Source organism: Pongo abelii, chromosome 19, assembly GCF_028885655.2.
Source record: "Pongo abelii isolate AG06213 chromosome 19, NHGRI_mPonAbe1-v2.0_pri, whole genome shotgun sequence".
Taxonomy (NCBI): Eukaryota; Metazoa; Chordata; class Mammalia; order Primates; family Hominidae; genus Pongo; species Pongo abelii.
This window is the reverse complement of record NC_072004.2, coordinates 79,827,932-79,844,521: the sequence shown is the minus strand read 5'-3', so window position 1 is coordinate 79,844,521 and position 16,590 is coordinate 79,827,932. Positions and strand designations below refer to the sequence as shown.

Sequence of the window (16,590 nt, the reverse complement as noted above, 5' to 3'; positions counted from 1 at the left end):
TCAGGCTGGTCTCAAACCCCTAACCTCATGATCCGCCCGCGTTGGCCTCCCAAAGTGCTGGGCTTACAGGCATGAGCCACCGCGCCCAGCCGTTAATTCTATTCTTACTGTTTACTCCCTTATTTCGTATGTTCTTCTACTATCTTACATCTTTTGCTTTTGCTATTGCTTAAGCTAGCCTACGCCCAAGGGTCCTCTTTGCCCCCTACTTCCTCTGCTATTCTCCGCCTCAGTTCCACTGCATTCCAAGCTCAGCCTGCCCCAGCAGCAGGTCTCTTTGACAAACCTGCAATTTTAGGGAAAAGTCAGCCCAAGAAAGGCAGGGGCCCAGAATTATGCTGTGTGGGAAAAGCCCTCTTTGATGGGGGAAGGGGAGGACTGGAAAAGCAGAGAGATCTTTCTGGATGTCCTGGGAGAGCAGCCTTTTGGGTGGTGGGTGGAGGCTGGAGGCAGGGAGGAATCCCCTCACCGTGCCATGAGAAGGGCCCCCAAACTCAGGAGACAGAGGGAGGGTCAAGAACGCCGAGGCAAATGTCACTTGTGCCGTGTTTTTTCCCTAAAGAAACTAAACAAAGCGGCTGCATTCGGTGGCCCCTCAGGAAGGCCGGTCATTTCCTGAGGAGATATCAGGCCAGCCCAGGCCCCATTGTTCCCGGTTTCCAGCCATGGCTGCCATTACCTGACCAGCGCCACAGCCGGTCTCTCTGCAGGCGCCGGGAGAAGTGACCAGAGCGGTTTCTGCTTTTCACAGGGCGGGTTTATCAACGGTGACTTGTGGGCAGTGCCTTCTGCTGAGCGAGTCATGGCCCGGAGGCAGAACTAACTGTGCCTGCAGTCTTCACTCTCAGGATGCAGCCGAGGTGGGCCCGAGGGGCCACGATGTGGCTTGGAGTCCTGCTGACCCTTCTGCTCTGTGAGTGTTTACTCTGTTTCCACATCACTTTAACTCCATGAGCATCGAAGCTTCTGGAATCAACATGTTTCTTCCGTTTCTTGCAGGTTCAAGCCTTGAGAGTCAAGAAAACTGTAAGTCTGATGTTTCCACTGTAACAGATGTTTCTACCTGGCTTCCTCCTTTGTCTTCTGTGATGCCTAAAAAGCATGTCAAATTGCTGGGGTTTGATACTTCTAACAATTAACGAAAAGATTCCAATTGAGAGCTAAAGTTTATTCCATGTGGGCATTTTTAGAAAGGCTTAGATCTAAGCCAAGTTCTGGGCAGTGTGTTTTAGAAGTTAGCATACGTTTCCTTGGCTGGTCTGAAGGTAGTGGGTTATCTTGATGAATTGTTTAGTCAGTTACAGATCAAACTCCATGTTCTTTTTTCTGTTCTCACGACTACACTAGACTAGTCTAAAAATATATTAGGTTGTTGCAAAGTAATTGTGGTTTTTGCCATTTTTTAAAAAATGGCAAAAAAACACAATTATAAGTAGCACACATTTTCTTTTTTTTTTCTTTTTTTTTTTTGAGACAAGTGTCTCTGTTACCCAGGCTGGAGTGCAGTGGCGCAATCCTGGCTCCTTGCAACCTCCGCCTCCTGGGTTCAAGGGATTCTCCTGTCTCAGTCTCCTAAGTAGCTGGAATTAGAGGCGCATGCCACCAGGCCCGGCTAATTTTTGTATTTTTAGTAGAGACAGGGTTTCACCATGTTGGCCAGGCTGGTCTCAAACTTCTGACCTCAGGTGATCCGCTGGCCTCCACCTCCCAAAGTGCTGGGATTACAGGTGTGAGCCACTGCGCCCGGCCTCACATTTTCTAGATTCCAGTGCATTGCTGTTTTTTGGGATGGGGAGGTGATTTTTCTTTTAATGAGCAATTCCATAATTAGTTTTTTGTTGTTTTACCATAATGGCTTATTTAAATATTGTAACCTATCCCCAACTGTTTTTATTTGCAAATGAGATATAATTGATTTGTTAGACATATGAAGACAGATCCTAGTTTAAATTGTTGCTACTGTTTTTACTCCTAAATGATAAAAATCACACACTGGAGCTCATTTTCCATTCACCTGTGAGGCTACAAGTATATCTGTAATATTTTGTGTTTGCACAAAGGGAAGGGGGGTGCTGCCTATCTTTGAAGCCTGGTTTATCTTCCACTTTACAGCTAATTTTGAACCTTTGTCTTGAGATGAGAGGGTTTTGTTCTGCTTCTTCTGGGACCACATGAATGAGGGGGCTCAGTAGTGTCCCAGGGCTGTGAATAGAGGGAGAGCCCACAGAACCCTATTTCCTAGTCAGAAGTCACTGCAATTAGTAAAGAATGGAGGTGACTGGGTTGCAGGCAAATTGCACAGCTCTTTGGAGGTGAAGTTAGCTGGTGAGTCAAGCCTCAGAGCAGTGGCCCCAGGCTGGGGAGGGCTAGTTGGCCACTGGCAAAGCCGCTCTGCCAGGCTTCTCTGCTCAACTGTACGGTGCTTCCTTGGGCATTTGATCCCCATGGCAACCCATGGAGGCAGGATATCTATAATCTTCATAATTATCCTGCTGGACTGATGGTGTCACCGAGCCTCAGAAATAACTGATTTTACCAGCCACGTTGGCTCACACCTGTAATCCCAGCACTTTGGGAGGCCAAGGTGGTCGAATCACTTGAAGCCAGGAGTTCAAAACCAACCTGGCCAAAATAGTGAAACCCCGCCTCTACTAAAAATACAAAAAATTAGCTGGACATGGTGGCACATGCCTGTAATCCCAGCTACTCGGGAGGCAGGGGCATGAGAATTGCTTGAACCCGGGAGGCAGAGGTTCGGTGAGCCAGGATTGCGCCACTGCACTCCAGCCTGGGCAACGGAGCAGGACTTTGTCTCAGAAAAAAAAAAAGAAAGAAAGAAATAACCGATTTGTCCACGGGAGAGGCAGTTGGCTGGACACTGGGACTGGAACTTCCACTCTCTGAAGCCGCACCATTTGTCTGGAGCCATAGGCCTGACTCAAGTCTTTTAGACCAGTTTTACTTAAGCTCTTTGAGCTATTTTCCCAATCTGTAACATGGGGATGATAAGAGAACTTCGTGGGCATGAAGTGGGTGTAAGGTTGAGACTGGATAAAAGGAGGTGATTCATTGGCCCCCGCCTCGTGGTGATTGATAAATGACAATGGTGTTTACTACACGGTCCTAGCCCACCTTTACAACTGTGGCTCCTGCCCCACCCACTCTCCCTTTGTCCACCCCAGCCCTCGTACCCTCCCAGGCCACACCCTTTGGGCCAGACTCTGCCCTGCAGACGCTCACGCTTTGGGGTCCCTCTTTTTCTTACCCGCAACATCCTGCTTCCCAAAACCGTGGTGCTCTCCCCTCTCCCCCTCCACCCCACATGGAAGTCAATTGCTCCCTCCTTTGGGTTCCTAGAGAATGAATGTTCTTTGTACCTTCAGGGAAGACGTTGGAACTGCAGAATGTGGCACAGGGAGCGACTCTCCCACTGCCTTCTCAGGCCTCTGCCTTGTTTTACACTCGAGGAAACAGACCCGGAGGCCACAAGGCACCGAGCAAGCAGGGTCAACACTGGGGGTGGGCAGGGCGGCGGCTGGAACCAGGTCTCCATTCCTTAGGCCCCCCAAGGCCAGCATTTGCAGTGCATGGCCTGCAGGCTTGCTCCAAGTCTCCTGCTCTGCAGCTGGGGTCCTGGGACAGCCTCGGCCCTTTCCCTTCCTTCCATCTCAGGCCTCTTTGTTCCCCTCCAGCCCGCACCTCACTGCAGCTGCCTTGCCTCAGGAGGTGACTGCTGCTCCATCTTCACCTAGAAAACAGTCATCTGGAGGAACTCCCTCAACTTCTCGCCTGGGCCTGGCTGCAGGCTTATCAGCCTCCCCACCCATCCTCTCGGCTTCCCTCCTGGCCTCGGAGGACACGTGCACCCCGCTCCTCAGCTGATGGGGGCCAGCCAAGCACCTAGGCTGAGACCCTTCCTCACCCCCAGGACCCCACACCTACGTGCATTCATGTCCCTCTCCCCTACCACCACTTCTAGAATCTCTATTTCTGCTTCTGGCTCTGTTCTCTCAGTGAATGGGAACTCTTTTTTTAGGAAAAAGAAAAATCACACGCAGACACACCCCCCCAGCCGTTTATCTCGTGTCCCCCTCATCTGGCCTTTCTAGTTTCCTTTCTCAGTTGAACCTCTCTGAAAGTTAGTTTATAATCTGTCCCTACCCCCCTCACCTCTCAGACATGCCTCACTTCCCAGCAGCCTGGCCTCGGGCCCCACTTCTCCGGCTGTTGGGTCTTCTCTTGCTGAGGGGTCACCAGGGACCACCTGATGCCAAAGGCAACGGACACTTCCAGCCCTCGGCTCCCTGTACCCCTTTCCTGCCTTTGACTTTTGATCGTGCCCCAAAGCCTCCCTCCTTGACCTTCTCCATCCTCTACCCTGCTTTGTGTCCTCCCTGTCTAACAAACCCTCCTCCTTCTGCCCCATGGCTGACTTTGGACTTACTTTGTCTTCTCCTGGAGTCTGAACCCCGTCCTGGTCTCTGCAGGCTCCTGGTCTTATCCTTCCTGGAGACCAGCTCCCCTTTCAACACCTCCACATTCCCCCCTCCCCTAAATCCACACTCCTCCCACCTTCACAGTCCAGCCCTGACCTCTGCCCTGAGCCTCCAGTTAACACAGGCTGACTTTGATGTCTCCTCCCGGTCCTCCTACTGGCGCCTTGCACGCAGCTGCACCACCGTCACTTTGTATTCCTTCCTTATCTTTTTCTGTTTTTATTTGTTTGTTTTTTGTGTAGAGACTGGGGTCTCATTTTGTTGCCCAGGCTGGTCTCGAACTCCTGGGCTGAAGCCATCCTTCTGCCTTGGCCTCCCAAAGCTCTGGGATAACAGACATGAGCCACCACGCCCAGCTGCGTGTGGCATTTTCTATTTTAGTTTGGTGGCACACACATCCTCCTGGGAATCTAATCCAGGAAGTTTATCTTCCATTCTTTCAACCCCATATCCAATCAAACAAAATCTTTTTTTAAATTGTGGTAAAATACAAATAATATAACATTTATTATTAGTGACATTTAGTACATTCACAGTGTTGTGCAACCATCACCATTGTCTAATTCTAGAACATTTTCTTTCTTTTTCTTTTTTTTTTTTTTTGACAGAGTCTCACTCTTGTTGCCGAGGCCTGGAGTGCAGTGGTTGGATCTCAGCCCACTGCAACCTTCACCTCCCAGATTCAAGCAATTCTCCTGCCTCACCCTCCTGAGTAGCTGCAATTACAGGCATGCACCACCATGCCCGGCTAATTTTTGTATTTTTAGTAGAGACAAGGTTTCCCCATGTTGGCCAGGCTGTTCTCAAACTCCTGACCTTAAGTGATCCACCTGTCTTGGCCTCCCGAAGTGCTAGGATTCATTCTAGAACATTTTCAACACTCTAGAAACAAGTCCTGTTGAGTCCACTCAAGAGATCCCGAGCCTATCCTTCCCTCATCCCCACTGCACCCGCCTAGCTCAGGCCTCATCAGCTTTCACCTGAACCACTTCCAGGCTGTTTACTGGCCTCGGGTGCTGTCACACCCCTCCTGACACCTCAGGTCAGGGCCCAGCTTGTCAGCACAGCAGGCCGGCCCTCCATTCTGGCACCACAGACCCAGCCACCTGGCCTCTCTAGCCCCACACTCTGGTTTCTGTAATGGGTCATGCCCAGAATGCATGGATTTCTTACACCCCTGTGTCCTGGTACACGCTGTTCTCCTACCTGGAGCACCCCACTGCCTGTCCTTGGCCTGACAGGCTCAGTTCAGTGGTCACTTCCTTCAGACTCCTTGACCTCTCCTGGGCAGCCCTTCCTCTTGGTGCTTACTGATATCACTGGAGTCCAGCTATGTGGGCCCCACCAACCTTTGCTGTTTGGGACAGCAAGGATGATTCCTTATTTACTCTGTCAGCCCAGCACCTGGCACAGGTGCTCGATACATGTCTCATGGATGGGAACTTGAACTGAACTTGGAGATGCTTGAGATTCGGGTAGGAAGATGGTTCAGTGTGCTCTCTGATGAGCACAGAAGTTCATCAGGGACTCTATGCTTCGTGGCTCCCATTAATTTTTCTGACAAGGGTGGGCAGCCCCTCCTTCTCCTGCACCCTCCACTTTCTCCCTGAGTCATTTCCAGGTTGAGGGCCAGGTGGCTGGCTGACTCATGGTGCCGCATGTTTCCAGGGAGCACCACCATCCACTGATGAGTGGCCTTGAGGTCAAGGTCCCACTGTTTTTAGCATGTTGGGGTTTGGCACTGTGGTCACGGGCTGTTCCGTGGTGACTTTCCAAATTTGGATCCTTCTCCGTCAACCTTCATCTCCCCAGGTTGAAAAGATCTGACCTCTTTAGGCTGTCCCACAGCCCCACCCTTCATCACAGTAGTCCTGAACCTTTTTGGGTTCAGTAAGGAAATCTGTGGGCCCTCTCTCCAGAAAAAGCACACATTTGCACACAATTGGAGGTAGTTGATGAGGCTCCTAACACCCACCCATGCACCTCCCAGGGGCTGTGTCCCCCAGGTTGTGAACAGTCACTCTGTGTAAATAGTGAGACCTACAGGCAGTAATTCAGTTTGGCTGTGCTTGGCTGATTTATTTAGAAAGATAATGTTTTCCATATTATCAAAACAAGAATCAGGCAGAGACTTTTGAAGTTTGGTTGCGTGGTATATTTGTTACCTTTGCTGCTTAACAATTTACCTAAAACTTACTGGCTTAAGATAACACAGATTTATTATCCTGAAGTTTCTGAGGGTCGGGAATGCAGGAGTGGCTGAGTTGGGTGGTGCTGGCACCGGGTCTCATTAGATTGCAGATAAATTGTTGGTCAGGGGTGCGGTTATCTGAAGGCTTGACTGAGTCTGGGGCATCTGCTTCCAAGCTCACTCCTGTGGCTATGGGCTGGAGGCCTTAGTTCCTCATCATGGGGACCTTCCACAGGGCTGCTCATGCCATGACTGCTGGCTTTCCCTAGAATGAGGGATCCCAGACAGGAGAGAGAGTGATCAGGCTAAAAGCTGCATTGTCTTTTATCACCTGATGGAGTATTTTGTTGGTTGATGTTAACGTGGGAGGCGACCACGTGTAAGTGTGATGAGCAGAAGGCAAGGATCATTGGGGGGGCATCTTGAAGGGCAGCTACAGCAAGGGAGGTGGTGGTTGTTGTGGCGGTGAAAACTAGGCCACTGTTCTTGTTGTTTTGTCAATGATATTTGTGTTAAGATGAAGAGCTGAGACTCATATCTTGATAGATTTTATAAAATGCTTTTCCTTTTTCCATCCTGCCCTCTCTTCTCCCTTGTCTGTTTGAGCTAGCCATGGGAATGTGGTGTTCCTGCCAGTGCATCCATTGAGTTCATTTATTGTTAATTTATTTATTTTCTGAGATGGAGTTTTTGCTCTATTGCCCAGGCTGGAGTGCAATGACGCAATCTTGGCTCACTACAACCTCTACCTCCTGGGTTCAAGTGATTCTCCTGCCTCAGCCTCCTGAGTAGCTGGGATGACAGGTGCCCGCTACCGTGCCCAACTGATTTTTGTATTTTAGTAGAGGCGAAGTTTCACCATGTTGGCCAGCGGGTCTCGAACTCTTGACCTCAGGTGATCCACCCACCTGGACCTTCCAAAGAGTTGGGGTTACAGGTGTGAGCCACCACACCCGGCCGAGTCTGTTTATTTGAGCAGATAATGTGTGTTAGAGTTGCTTAGAAAAACAAGATGATGGAAGTGCCCCATGCTAGTGGGTACCATCCCTGCTGAAAAAACCACCGCTTGGTGCGTTAGCCAAATTTGCTTTAAAATTGTTTTTTAAAAAGGGAGAGCTTTTATAAAAATCAAATGAACTAGGACTGGTCAGTGGGAGGCTCACGCAAGGGTTGTGCTGAAGCTGGAAGGCCCAGAGTAGGAAGAGTTGTGGAGCGCAGACTGAGCTCTCCAAGGGCGGACACTGCCAGCCTCACTGTTCTCTGAACCCCCAGTATGCGGGACAGTGCTTGGCACAGAAAAACCCCCTTAAATGTTTGCTATGAATTGTGCTAAGGAAGAAGGCAGAGAATGTCAACCAGGGGCCAGGCACTGGGCAGTATATACATGGCCCCTTCTGTTCCCTCAGCCACTTTGCCGCAGTCACTGTTTAGGTTAAAGATACCAGAGAAGGCAGGTATTCATGTTTCTACTTTGTAGGCGGAGACATGGTGGCCCAGAGAGGTTAAATAACTCCCGAGATCACCCAGCTAAGGACTGTGGGATCAGGGGTTTGAACCTGGTATGTCTGACTCCCTTCTGTACCCAGCACTGTCTGCTGGTCTAGGGCATAACCAGCCAGGGATGGGCAGCTCGTTCAGTAAACAGGAGAGCAGATGAATGACTCGTGTGGAGAGCACGCAGTGGAGTGAGCAAAACTGGGAGGCTGGAAAGTTGCTTTAAATTAACCTGAAAATGTTTAATATGCTTTTTATTTTATTTATTTTTTTTGAGATGGAGTCTAGCTTTGTCACCCAGGCTGGAGTGCAGTGGCGCAATCTCGGCTCACTGCGATATCCGCCTCCCAGGTTCAAGTGATTCTCCTGCCTCAGCCTCCCGAGTAGATGGGATTACAGGCGCTTGCCACCACGCCTGGCTAGTTTTTGTATCTTTAATAGAGATGGGGTTTCACCATGTTAGCCAGGAGGCTGGTCTCGAACTCCTGACCTCAAGTGATCTGCCCACCTCAGCCTCCCAAAGTTCTGGGATTACAGGCATGAGCCACCACGCCCAGCCTTAAATATGGTTTTTATTTGGAAAAAAAAAAAATCCCTAGAAACATGGAGTGGAGACACAGCTTTAAAGCTCTGAATAGTTGATTTTCAGCTCATGCCTGTAATCCCAGCACTTGGGGAGGCTGAGGCGGGATGATTGCTTGAGGCCAGAAGTTTAAGAATAGCCTGGACAACATAGTAAGACCCCATCTGTAAAAAATTAAAATTAAAAAATAAAAAAAGAGTCGACTTTATTTCTGTAACTGGAAGAATCTAGCTAACATTTCTCAAGCACTTTATAGGTGCCAGGAACTCTACTTTAAGTACTTAAACTCAGGTTCTCATTTATACTCACATTCCTTGTGCCTATTGTATGGATAAGCAAACTGAGGCTCAGAGAAATTTAGGGACTTTCCAAAGGTCACACAGCTTTGTTAGTAGCAGAGATGAGATTTGGCCCAGGTCTGGCTCCATGCACTTGATTTCTGCTCTTTAGTGTCTCCTGGTTGAGTCACTGGAATACACAGCATAGCTTAAAATGAAGGAGGAAGTACTGAAGAGATAATGGAAGGAGACCTAACTGTCTCTGAGAGGGAAGAGAGTGGTTGGGAGGGAACTATATTAATTGAGGAGTGCAGAGAAATTAGTATGGTCCAAAGAAAAAAGCGTTTTTTTGAGATGGAGTTTTGCTCTTATTTCCCAGGCTGGAGTGCAATGGCATGACCTTGGCTCACTGCAACCTCTGCCTCCCGGGTTCAAGCAGTTCTCCTGCCTCAGCCTCCCAAGTAGCTGGGATTACAGGCGCCCACCACCACACCCGGCTAATTTTGTAGTTTTAGTAGAGACAAGGTTTCACCATGTTGGCCAGGCTGGTCTTGAACTCCTGACCTCAAGTGATCCACCCGCCTCGGCCTCCCAAAGTGCTGGGATTACAGGCATAAGCCACCGTGCCCAGCGGGTCCAAAGAAAATTTTGCGTCAAGAGCTCATCCAGCAGGCTCCTTAAATCAGGAGCTTGTAAGTTGAACATAAAGACAAAAAAGGGAGTTCCAAAGAGTAACGCTGTGGGAAGTGACTTGAATTTAAACCATCACCTTGTTTCATCTCATGGACTGGTCAGACACCATTTTTGTTGTTGTTGTTGTTGTTGTTGTTGTTAAATTAATTGCTCAGAATATAGCAGCAGGCGCAAATTGTGGTACTCGTTTTAAAATTGAAGATTACATTTTAAATTACCCAACAAAGGCCTAACTTTGTTAAAAGAGAGGGAAAGGACGGGTTCTGCCAGTATCTCTGGCCAGCTAGCTAACTAACTTTTTTCTTATTCCAAAAAAATGACTTGGGACCACTTATAAAAATTATGTATTGTGGTTCGACAAGATACAATTAATGAGGAAATCAGGATGAGAGAAAAATAAAGGCAGGGAAATAAAGCTATGGCCCATTTAGCACAAAACACATCCCAAAGATTGCTAGAAGCAGAGGTGAAATTTTGGCTGTGTGTTAGCAATCAAAGCAAAAAGAGGAACAAGGTCCATTAGAACATTCTCAGAATCCACAAGATAGAAATGAATCAGTTGTTCAGCATAAACACAGTGTTTCCTGGTGCTGTTGGAACACTTTGTGAAATTAGGGACAATATCTCATCAACATCCCAGACCAACATCCCCAAAGACCATTTCTTAATAGCTTGCATCTGTGCTTCTCCCTACCCCATAGCCCCTCCCTCCAGAGATGACCACTATGCTGACTTGTAAAATATTAATCTTATATCCAGCCACCTTTCTTTTTCATTTGTTTGTTTGTGTTTTTGCCGACAGAGTCTTATTCTGTCGCCCAGTGCAGTGTTGTGATCTCAGCTTAATGCAACCTCTGCTTCCCAGGTTCAAGTGATTCTCCTGCCTCAGCCTCCCAAGTAGCTGGGATTACAGGTGCATGCCACCATGCCTGGCTAATTTTTGTATTTTTGATAGAGACGGGGTTTCACCATGTTAGCCAGGCTGATCTCAAACTCCTGGCCTCCCAAAGTGCTGGGATTACAGGTGTGAGCTGCCATTCCTGGCCTTATCCAGCCACCTTTCTAAACTCATATTTATTTCTAATAATTTGTCTGTAGACTCTTTGAGGTTTTTACATATCATGTCATCTGTCTTTGAGAGTTTTAAACATTTGACTGCTCTATTCACTCAAAAATTTAAAAAAATTCCATGACTGCATTATTCATACTTCATGGAGATAGATGGGGGGCTAAGAAAGCATACCAGACATAGTCACTTTCAATCCCAGGTCCAAATGCTGGATAGGTAGCTTCCTTGAGAAGGGGCATGATAGAAATTTCTGGGGGGACATGTAGGGATTTGGGAAAAACACCTGGTTTTATGGTCATGGGCTCTCAGTACGTTTTTTTCCAAATCCCATATAGATCAATTACTTTTTCTTTTCTTTTTTTATTTATTTAATTTTTTTTAGAGGAGTTTTGCTCTTGTTGCCCAAGCTGGAGTGCAATGGCGCGATCTCAGCTCACTGCAACCTCTGCCTCCCGGGCTCAAGCGATTCTCCTGCCTAAGCCTACTAAGTAGCTGGGATTACAGGCATGCCACCACACCCGGCTAATTTTGTATTTTTAATAGAGACAGGGTTTCACCATGTTGGTCAGGTTGGTCTCAAACTCCTGACCTCAGGTGATTCACCCACCTTGGCCTCTCAAACTGCTGGGATTACAGCCATGAGCCACTGCGCCTGGCCTCTTTTCTTTTTTTTTTTTTTTTGAGACAGGATCTCACTCTGTCACCTAGGCTGGAGTGCACTGGCATGATCATGGCTCACTTCAGCCTCGACCTCCCAGGCTCAGGTGATTCTCCCACCTCAGCCTCCTGAGTAGCTGGGACTACAGACACATGCCACCATGCCCGGCTGATTTTTTTGCGTTTTTGTAGAGTCAGGGTTTTGCCATGTTGCCCAGGCTGGTCTCGAACTTCTGGGCTCAAGCTATCCTCCTGCCTCAGCCTCCCAAAATTCTGGGATTACAGGCGTGAGTCACTGCACCTAGCTTCATCCATATTTTTTTAGCCATGTATAGAACATGAGATGTTTGAAATTGTTTTCTGACAGGAATTTGGAGAGTGAATATTTTATGGTGCTGATTAAACCCAGATTCGTGTGCTTGGAAAAGAGAACCACAGGGAAGATAGTGAGTGCTTTGAGATATGTCAAGGGGTGTAACTAGGACCACAGGTGGGCTGCAGAAGCACCTATAGGCATTGCCAAGAGGATCTCCAAAAAGCAGGCCACCCTGGTCTGCTCTGAAGTTTGGACACAAGTCCTGACCCATGGGCATGGTTCAGGATCTTCTAGCCTGGAAAATTTTCAGGGCAGTTGCCCACAACCAACCAACTGACAAAAACACAGCAATAGCTAGAGAGCACCCAGTTTTAAGCAGTCTACCCTTCCGTCAGCCTGCTACTGTGAACGAGCCTCAATATGTGATCTGTAGTTAGCTGAATTCTATTGACAGCCTATGGTTACTGGATATAAGCCAATTCTGTTCTGGGGACTTCGGCCAGAAATGACACAATTGGCCAGTTGACCGAGAGCCTAGTTCCTAGCAGAGATTGGATAGCTGGTTGAGCATTGTGGCTGTTTTGGGTCTTGACCGGAGAGTCCTGTCTTTGGCAGAGGGGAATCTGTAGTCTTTGCTTCTTGGTAGCAGGTGAGGCTGAAAATGCAAGTAGCAAGCTAAAAACTGGTTTCAAGTCCTCCCCATCTGGTGAAACCTCAGAGCCCATCAGATAGAAAATGCCAGCTGGGACTGTGCTAATTCGGTAAGGCCTGGGTGGAGAAGGAGAGCCTGAGCACGACCATCTGGTTTCGGAATAGAGGTAGCGGTCATTTATTAAGCACTTAATGTATATCGGGCACTGTACAGGAGACGTTCTGGCTGTTCTCCTGTACATTTCCTGCAAAGACCTAATGAGATATGATTACTCCATCCTACAGGTAAGGAAACTGAGCTCAGAGAGGTTAGCTGCCCAGGGTCACACAGTAAATGATGAGCCAGGACTTGAATACTTGACTGCTTGAATCCTGTACTCCCTCCAGGGGCCAAGATGTGGCAGCTCACAGGATGCCTACATCTTTTTTTTTTTTTCTTTTGAGACAGTCTCACTCTGTCGCCCAGGCTGGAGTGCAGTGGTGCGATCTCACCTCACTGCAACCCCCGCCTCCCAGGTTCAAGTGATTCTTGTGCCTCAGCCTCTCAAGTAGCTGGGATTACAGGCCTGCACCGCCACACCTGGCTGGCTAATTTTTGTATTTTTAGTAGAGAGGGGGTTTCACCATGTTGGCCAGGCTGGTCTCTAACTGCTGACCTCAGGTGATCCACCCCGCTTGGTGTCCCAAAGTGCTGGGATTATAGGCATGAGCCACCATACCTAGCTCTACATCTTTATCATACTCTGTTCCTTTGCCTTGGTGGGAAAAGTTGCAGCTTAGTACCAACTGCCTCCTGCTTGAGCCACTACGCACAGTTACTATCAGCCTGGCCCTGTAGGCATGTAGGACCCCTGGACTCAATACTGCATAGGATGGGATAAGACCACATCTGATGTGGTGAAGGTCACCGGGATGATGTTGTTTCTGAGATAACCGGTATGTCTGCCTTCCTTCCCTTTGCATTTAGCTTTCACAATCAACAGTGTCGACATGAAGAGCCTGCCGGACTGGACGGTGCAAAATGGGAAGAACCTGACCCTGCAGTGCTTCGCGGATGTCAGCACCACCTCTCACGTCAAGCCTCAGCACCAGATGCTGTTCTATAAGGATGACGTGCTGTTTTACAACATCTCCTCCATGAAGAGCACAGAGAGTTATTTTATTCCTGAAGTCCGGATCTATGACTCAGGGACGTATAAATGTACTGTGATTGTGAACAACAAAGAGAAAACCACATCAGAGTACCAGGTGTTGGTGGAAGGTGAGTCCTTGGAACTGAGCACAGGCAAGCAGATGGAGCATAACACATAGTGGCGTGAATAACAGCTGTGAATGAATAGTGACACTGGACTTAACTCTCCACCCATCACCCTCTCATTCATCTGCCTGGCATTTTCCTTACCTGGATACATAAGCACTAGACATATTCTCAATAGTCTAGGTCCTCCCTCCCTCCCTCCCTCCCTCCCTCCCTCTCTCCCTTCCTTCCTTCTTTCCTTCCTTCCTTTCTTCCTTTCTTTGATGGAGTCTCACTCTGTCACCCAGTCTGGAGTACAGTGGTGTGATCTCGGCTCACTGCAACCTCTGCCTTCCAGATTCAAGCGATTCTCCTGCCTCAGCCTCCCAAGTAGTTGGGATTACAGGTGTGCGCCACCATGCCTGGCTAATTTTGTATTTTTAGTAGAGACGGGGTTTCACTGTGTTGGTCAGGCTGGTCTCGAACTCAAGTGATCCACCTGCCTTGGCTTCCCAAAATGCTTCTTCATCTCATCTCATAAATTAAAATTTCTTCTTCAAGACTCAACTCAATGATGTCTTCTCTTTCCAAAACAAAATTCATCTACCCCAGGGTGCCAGTCAGTACAGCTCTGATGCTCTCTCTACATTCAGTGGTATTTGTGTGTATAAAGGCCACAGCGGTATGTTAAGACACTGTGTATTGCAGTCACTCTGCCTGGGTTTCAATCTAGGCAAGTCCATTAACAGCTCTAAACTCCAAAATCCTCACCAGTAAAAGGAAGAATAACAATGATATCCAGTTCAGGCAATTATTGAGAGGGTTAAAAGGTGTCATGTGCGTAGAGTGCTTAGCAAAATTTCCAGCACCCTAGTGAGTTCCTAATAAATGGAAATTTATTTATTTATTTTGAGACAGAGTCTTCCTCTGTCGCCCAGGCTAAAGTGCAATGGTGCAACCTTAGCTCACTGCAACCTCTGTCTCCTGGGTTCAAGCGATTCTCCTGTCTCAGCCTTCCAAGAAACTGGGATTACAGGCATGTGCCACTGTGCCTGGCTAATTTTTTGTGTTTTTAGTGAAGACGGGGTTTTACCATGTTGGCCAGGCTGGTCTCGAACTCCTGACTTCAAGTGATTTACCAACCTTGGCCTCCCAGAGTGTTGGGATTACAGGTGTGAGCCACCATGCCCGGTCCACAAATATCCTATTTCACTCAGTATTGCCATCCGTTCTTACACATCTGTCTGCTCTTCTGGATAGTGCAATTGTAAAGACAGAGATGGTGTTTGGTTTATTCTTATATCTTGAACAATGAATCTGGCTCATAGTAGGCATTCAGTCAATGTTCATGGAATAAATTAAAGTCAGTCCTAGCCTGTGGCTGCATTCAATAAAGGGTAACAACAATCACAGTGACACTGGCAAATACTGGCTACCTTTCCCCTCTAAGCATCACCTGTTGGGAATCTGATTGTGTCCTCTTCTCAATAGGATTATAAACCATTGAAAACACCAAGTACATCTTGACCATATTTTATTTTTTTAATTAATTTATTTTTTGACTTATTTATTTATTTATTTATTTTGAGACAGAGTCTCACTCTGAAGCCCAGGCTGGAGTGCAGTGGCACGATCTCAGCTCACTGCAACCTCTGCCTTTGGGGTTCAAGCAATTCTCCTGCCTCAGCCTCCCAAGTAGCTGGGATTACAGGCGCCTGCCACCATGCCTGGCTAATTTTTTGTATTTTTAGTAGAGATGGGGTTTCGCCATGTTGGCCAGGCTGGTCTCAAACTCCTGACCTCAGGTAATCCACCTGCCTCAGCCTCCCAAAGTGTTGGGATTACAGATGTGAGCCACCTTGCGTGGCCTTGGTGGTGATTTCTGTGATTTTGGTGCACCCATCACCCGAGCAGTGTACACTGTACCCAATGTGTAGTCTTTTATCCCTCGGCCCCTCCCACTCTTTCCCCTGAGTCCCCAAAGCCCATTTTGTCATTCTTATGCCTTTGTTTCCTCATAGCTTAGCTCCCATTGGGCATATTTTATGTTTTTTTCTTTCTTTTCTTTTCTTTTTTGAGACAGGGTCTCTGTTGCCCAGGCCGGAGTGCAATGGGATCACTGCTCACTGCCGCCTCAACCTCCTGGGCTCAAGCGATTCTCCCACCTCGGCCTCCCAAGTATCTGGGACTACCAGTGTGCACCACTAACTACTCCTGGCTAATTTTTAAATTTTTTTTGTAGAGATGGCATTTCACCGTGTTGCCCAGGCTGGTCTCCAACTCCTGGGCTCAAGAGATCCACCAACCTCGGCCTCCAGATTTTATATTTTTCAAAGTACCTAGTACTGTGCTGGGCACATACCTGTTCAGTTATTACCTGGTAGGTCGCACTGGGTATTCAGAGAACAAAAAAGAGCCCTCTCATGGGTCAACTATAGTCACTCAGTGGAGGGAGGCTTGTGTCTCTCAATCAGGCTGATACTGACAGACTTTCTCTTTCCCCATAGGAGTGCCCAATCCCAGGGTGACACTGGACAAGAAAGAGGCCATCCAAGGCGGGGTCGTGAGGGTCAACTGTTCTGTCCCAGAGGAAAAGGCCCCAATATACTTCACAATTGAAAAACTTGAACTAAATAAAAAAATGGCCAAGCAAAAAAGAGAGAAGGCTTCTCGGGACCAGAATTTTGTGATTCTGGAATTCCCCGTTGAGGAACAGGACCGTGTTTTATCCTTCCGATGTCAAGCTAGGATCATTTCTGGGATCCATATGCAGACCTCAGAATCTACCAGGAGTGAACTGGTCACCGTGACGGGTCAGCGTCCTGCTCCCTTCCTCATCGTTCTTTGTGGTTTCTGGTTTGGTATGGGGAGAAAGAACCCAGAACTGGAAAGGGGCTGCTGTTCTCAGGACTTAAGACCTGTTCT

The 16,590-nt window shown here is 47.9% G+C and overlaps 1 protein-coding gene across 3 annotated transcripts in view; it reads left to right on the top strand.

Annotated features, from left to right (window-relative positions):
• The first annotated feature begins 638 nt into the window (after positions 1-638).
• PECAM1 (platelet and endothelial cell adhesion molecule 1) overlaps positions 639-16,590 on the top strand; it is a 65,349-nt gene continuing 49,397 nt past the window's right edge. The window contains exons 1-4 of one of the 3 annotated variants that reach the window (XM_054535686.2): positions 639-913; positions 1,000-1,026; positions 13,396-13,689; positions 16,173-16,478. In XM_054535686.2, the coding sequence (XP_054391661.2) occupies positions 850-913; positions 1,000-1,026; positions 13,396-13,689; positions 16,173-16,478 (691 nt within the window). In that variant the 5' untranslated portion in view covers positions 639-849. The remainder of the gene's footprint in view (positions 914-999; positions 1,027-13,395; positions 13,690-16,172; positions 16,479-16,590) is intronic. The other 2 variants (XM_024234936.3, XM_054535687.2) reach the window with 2 other exon arrangements.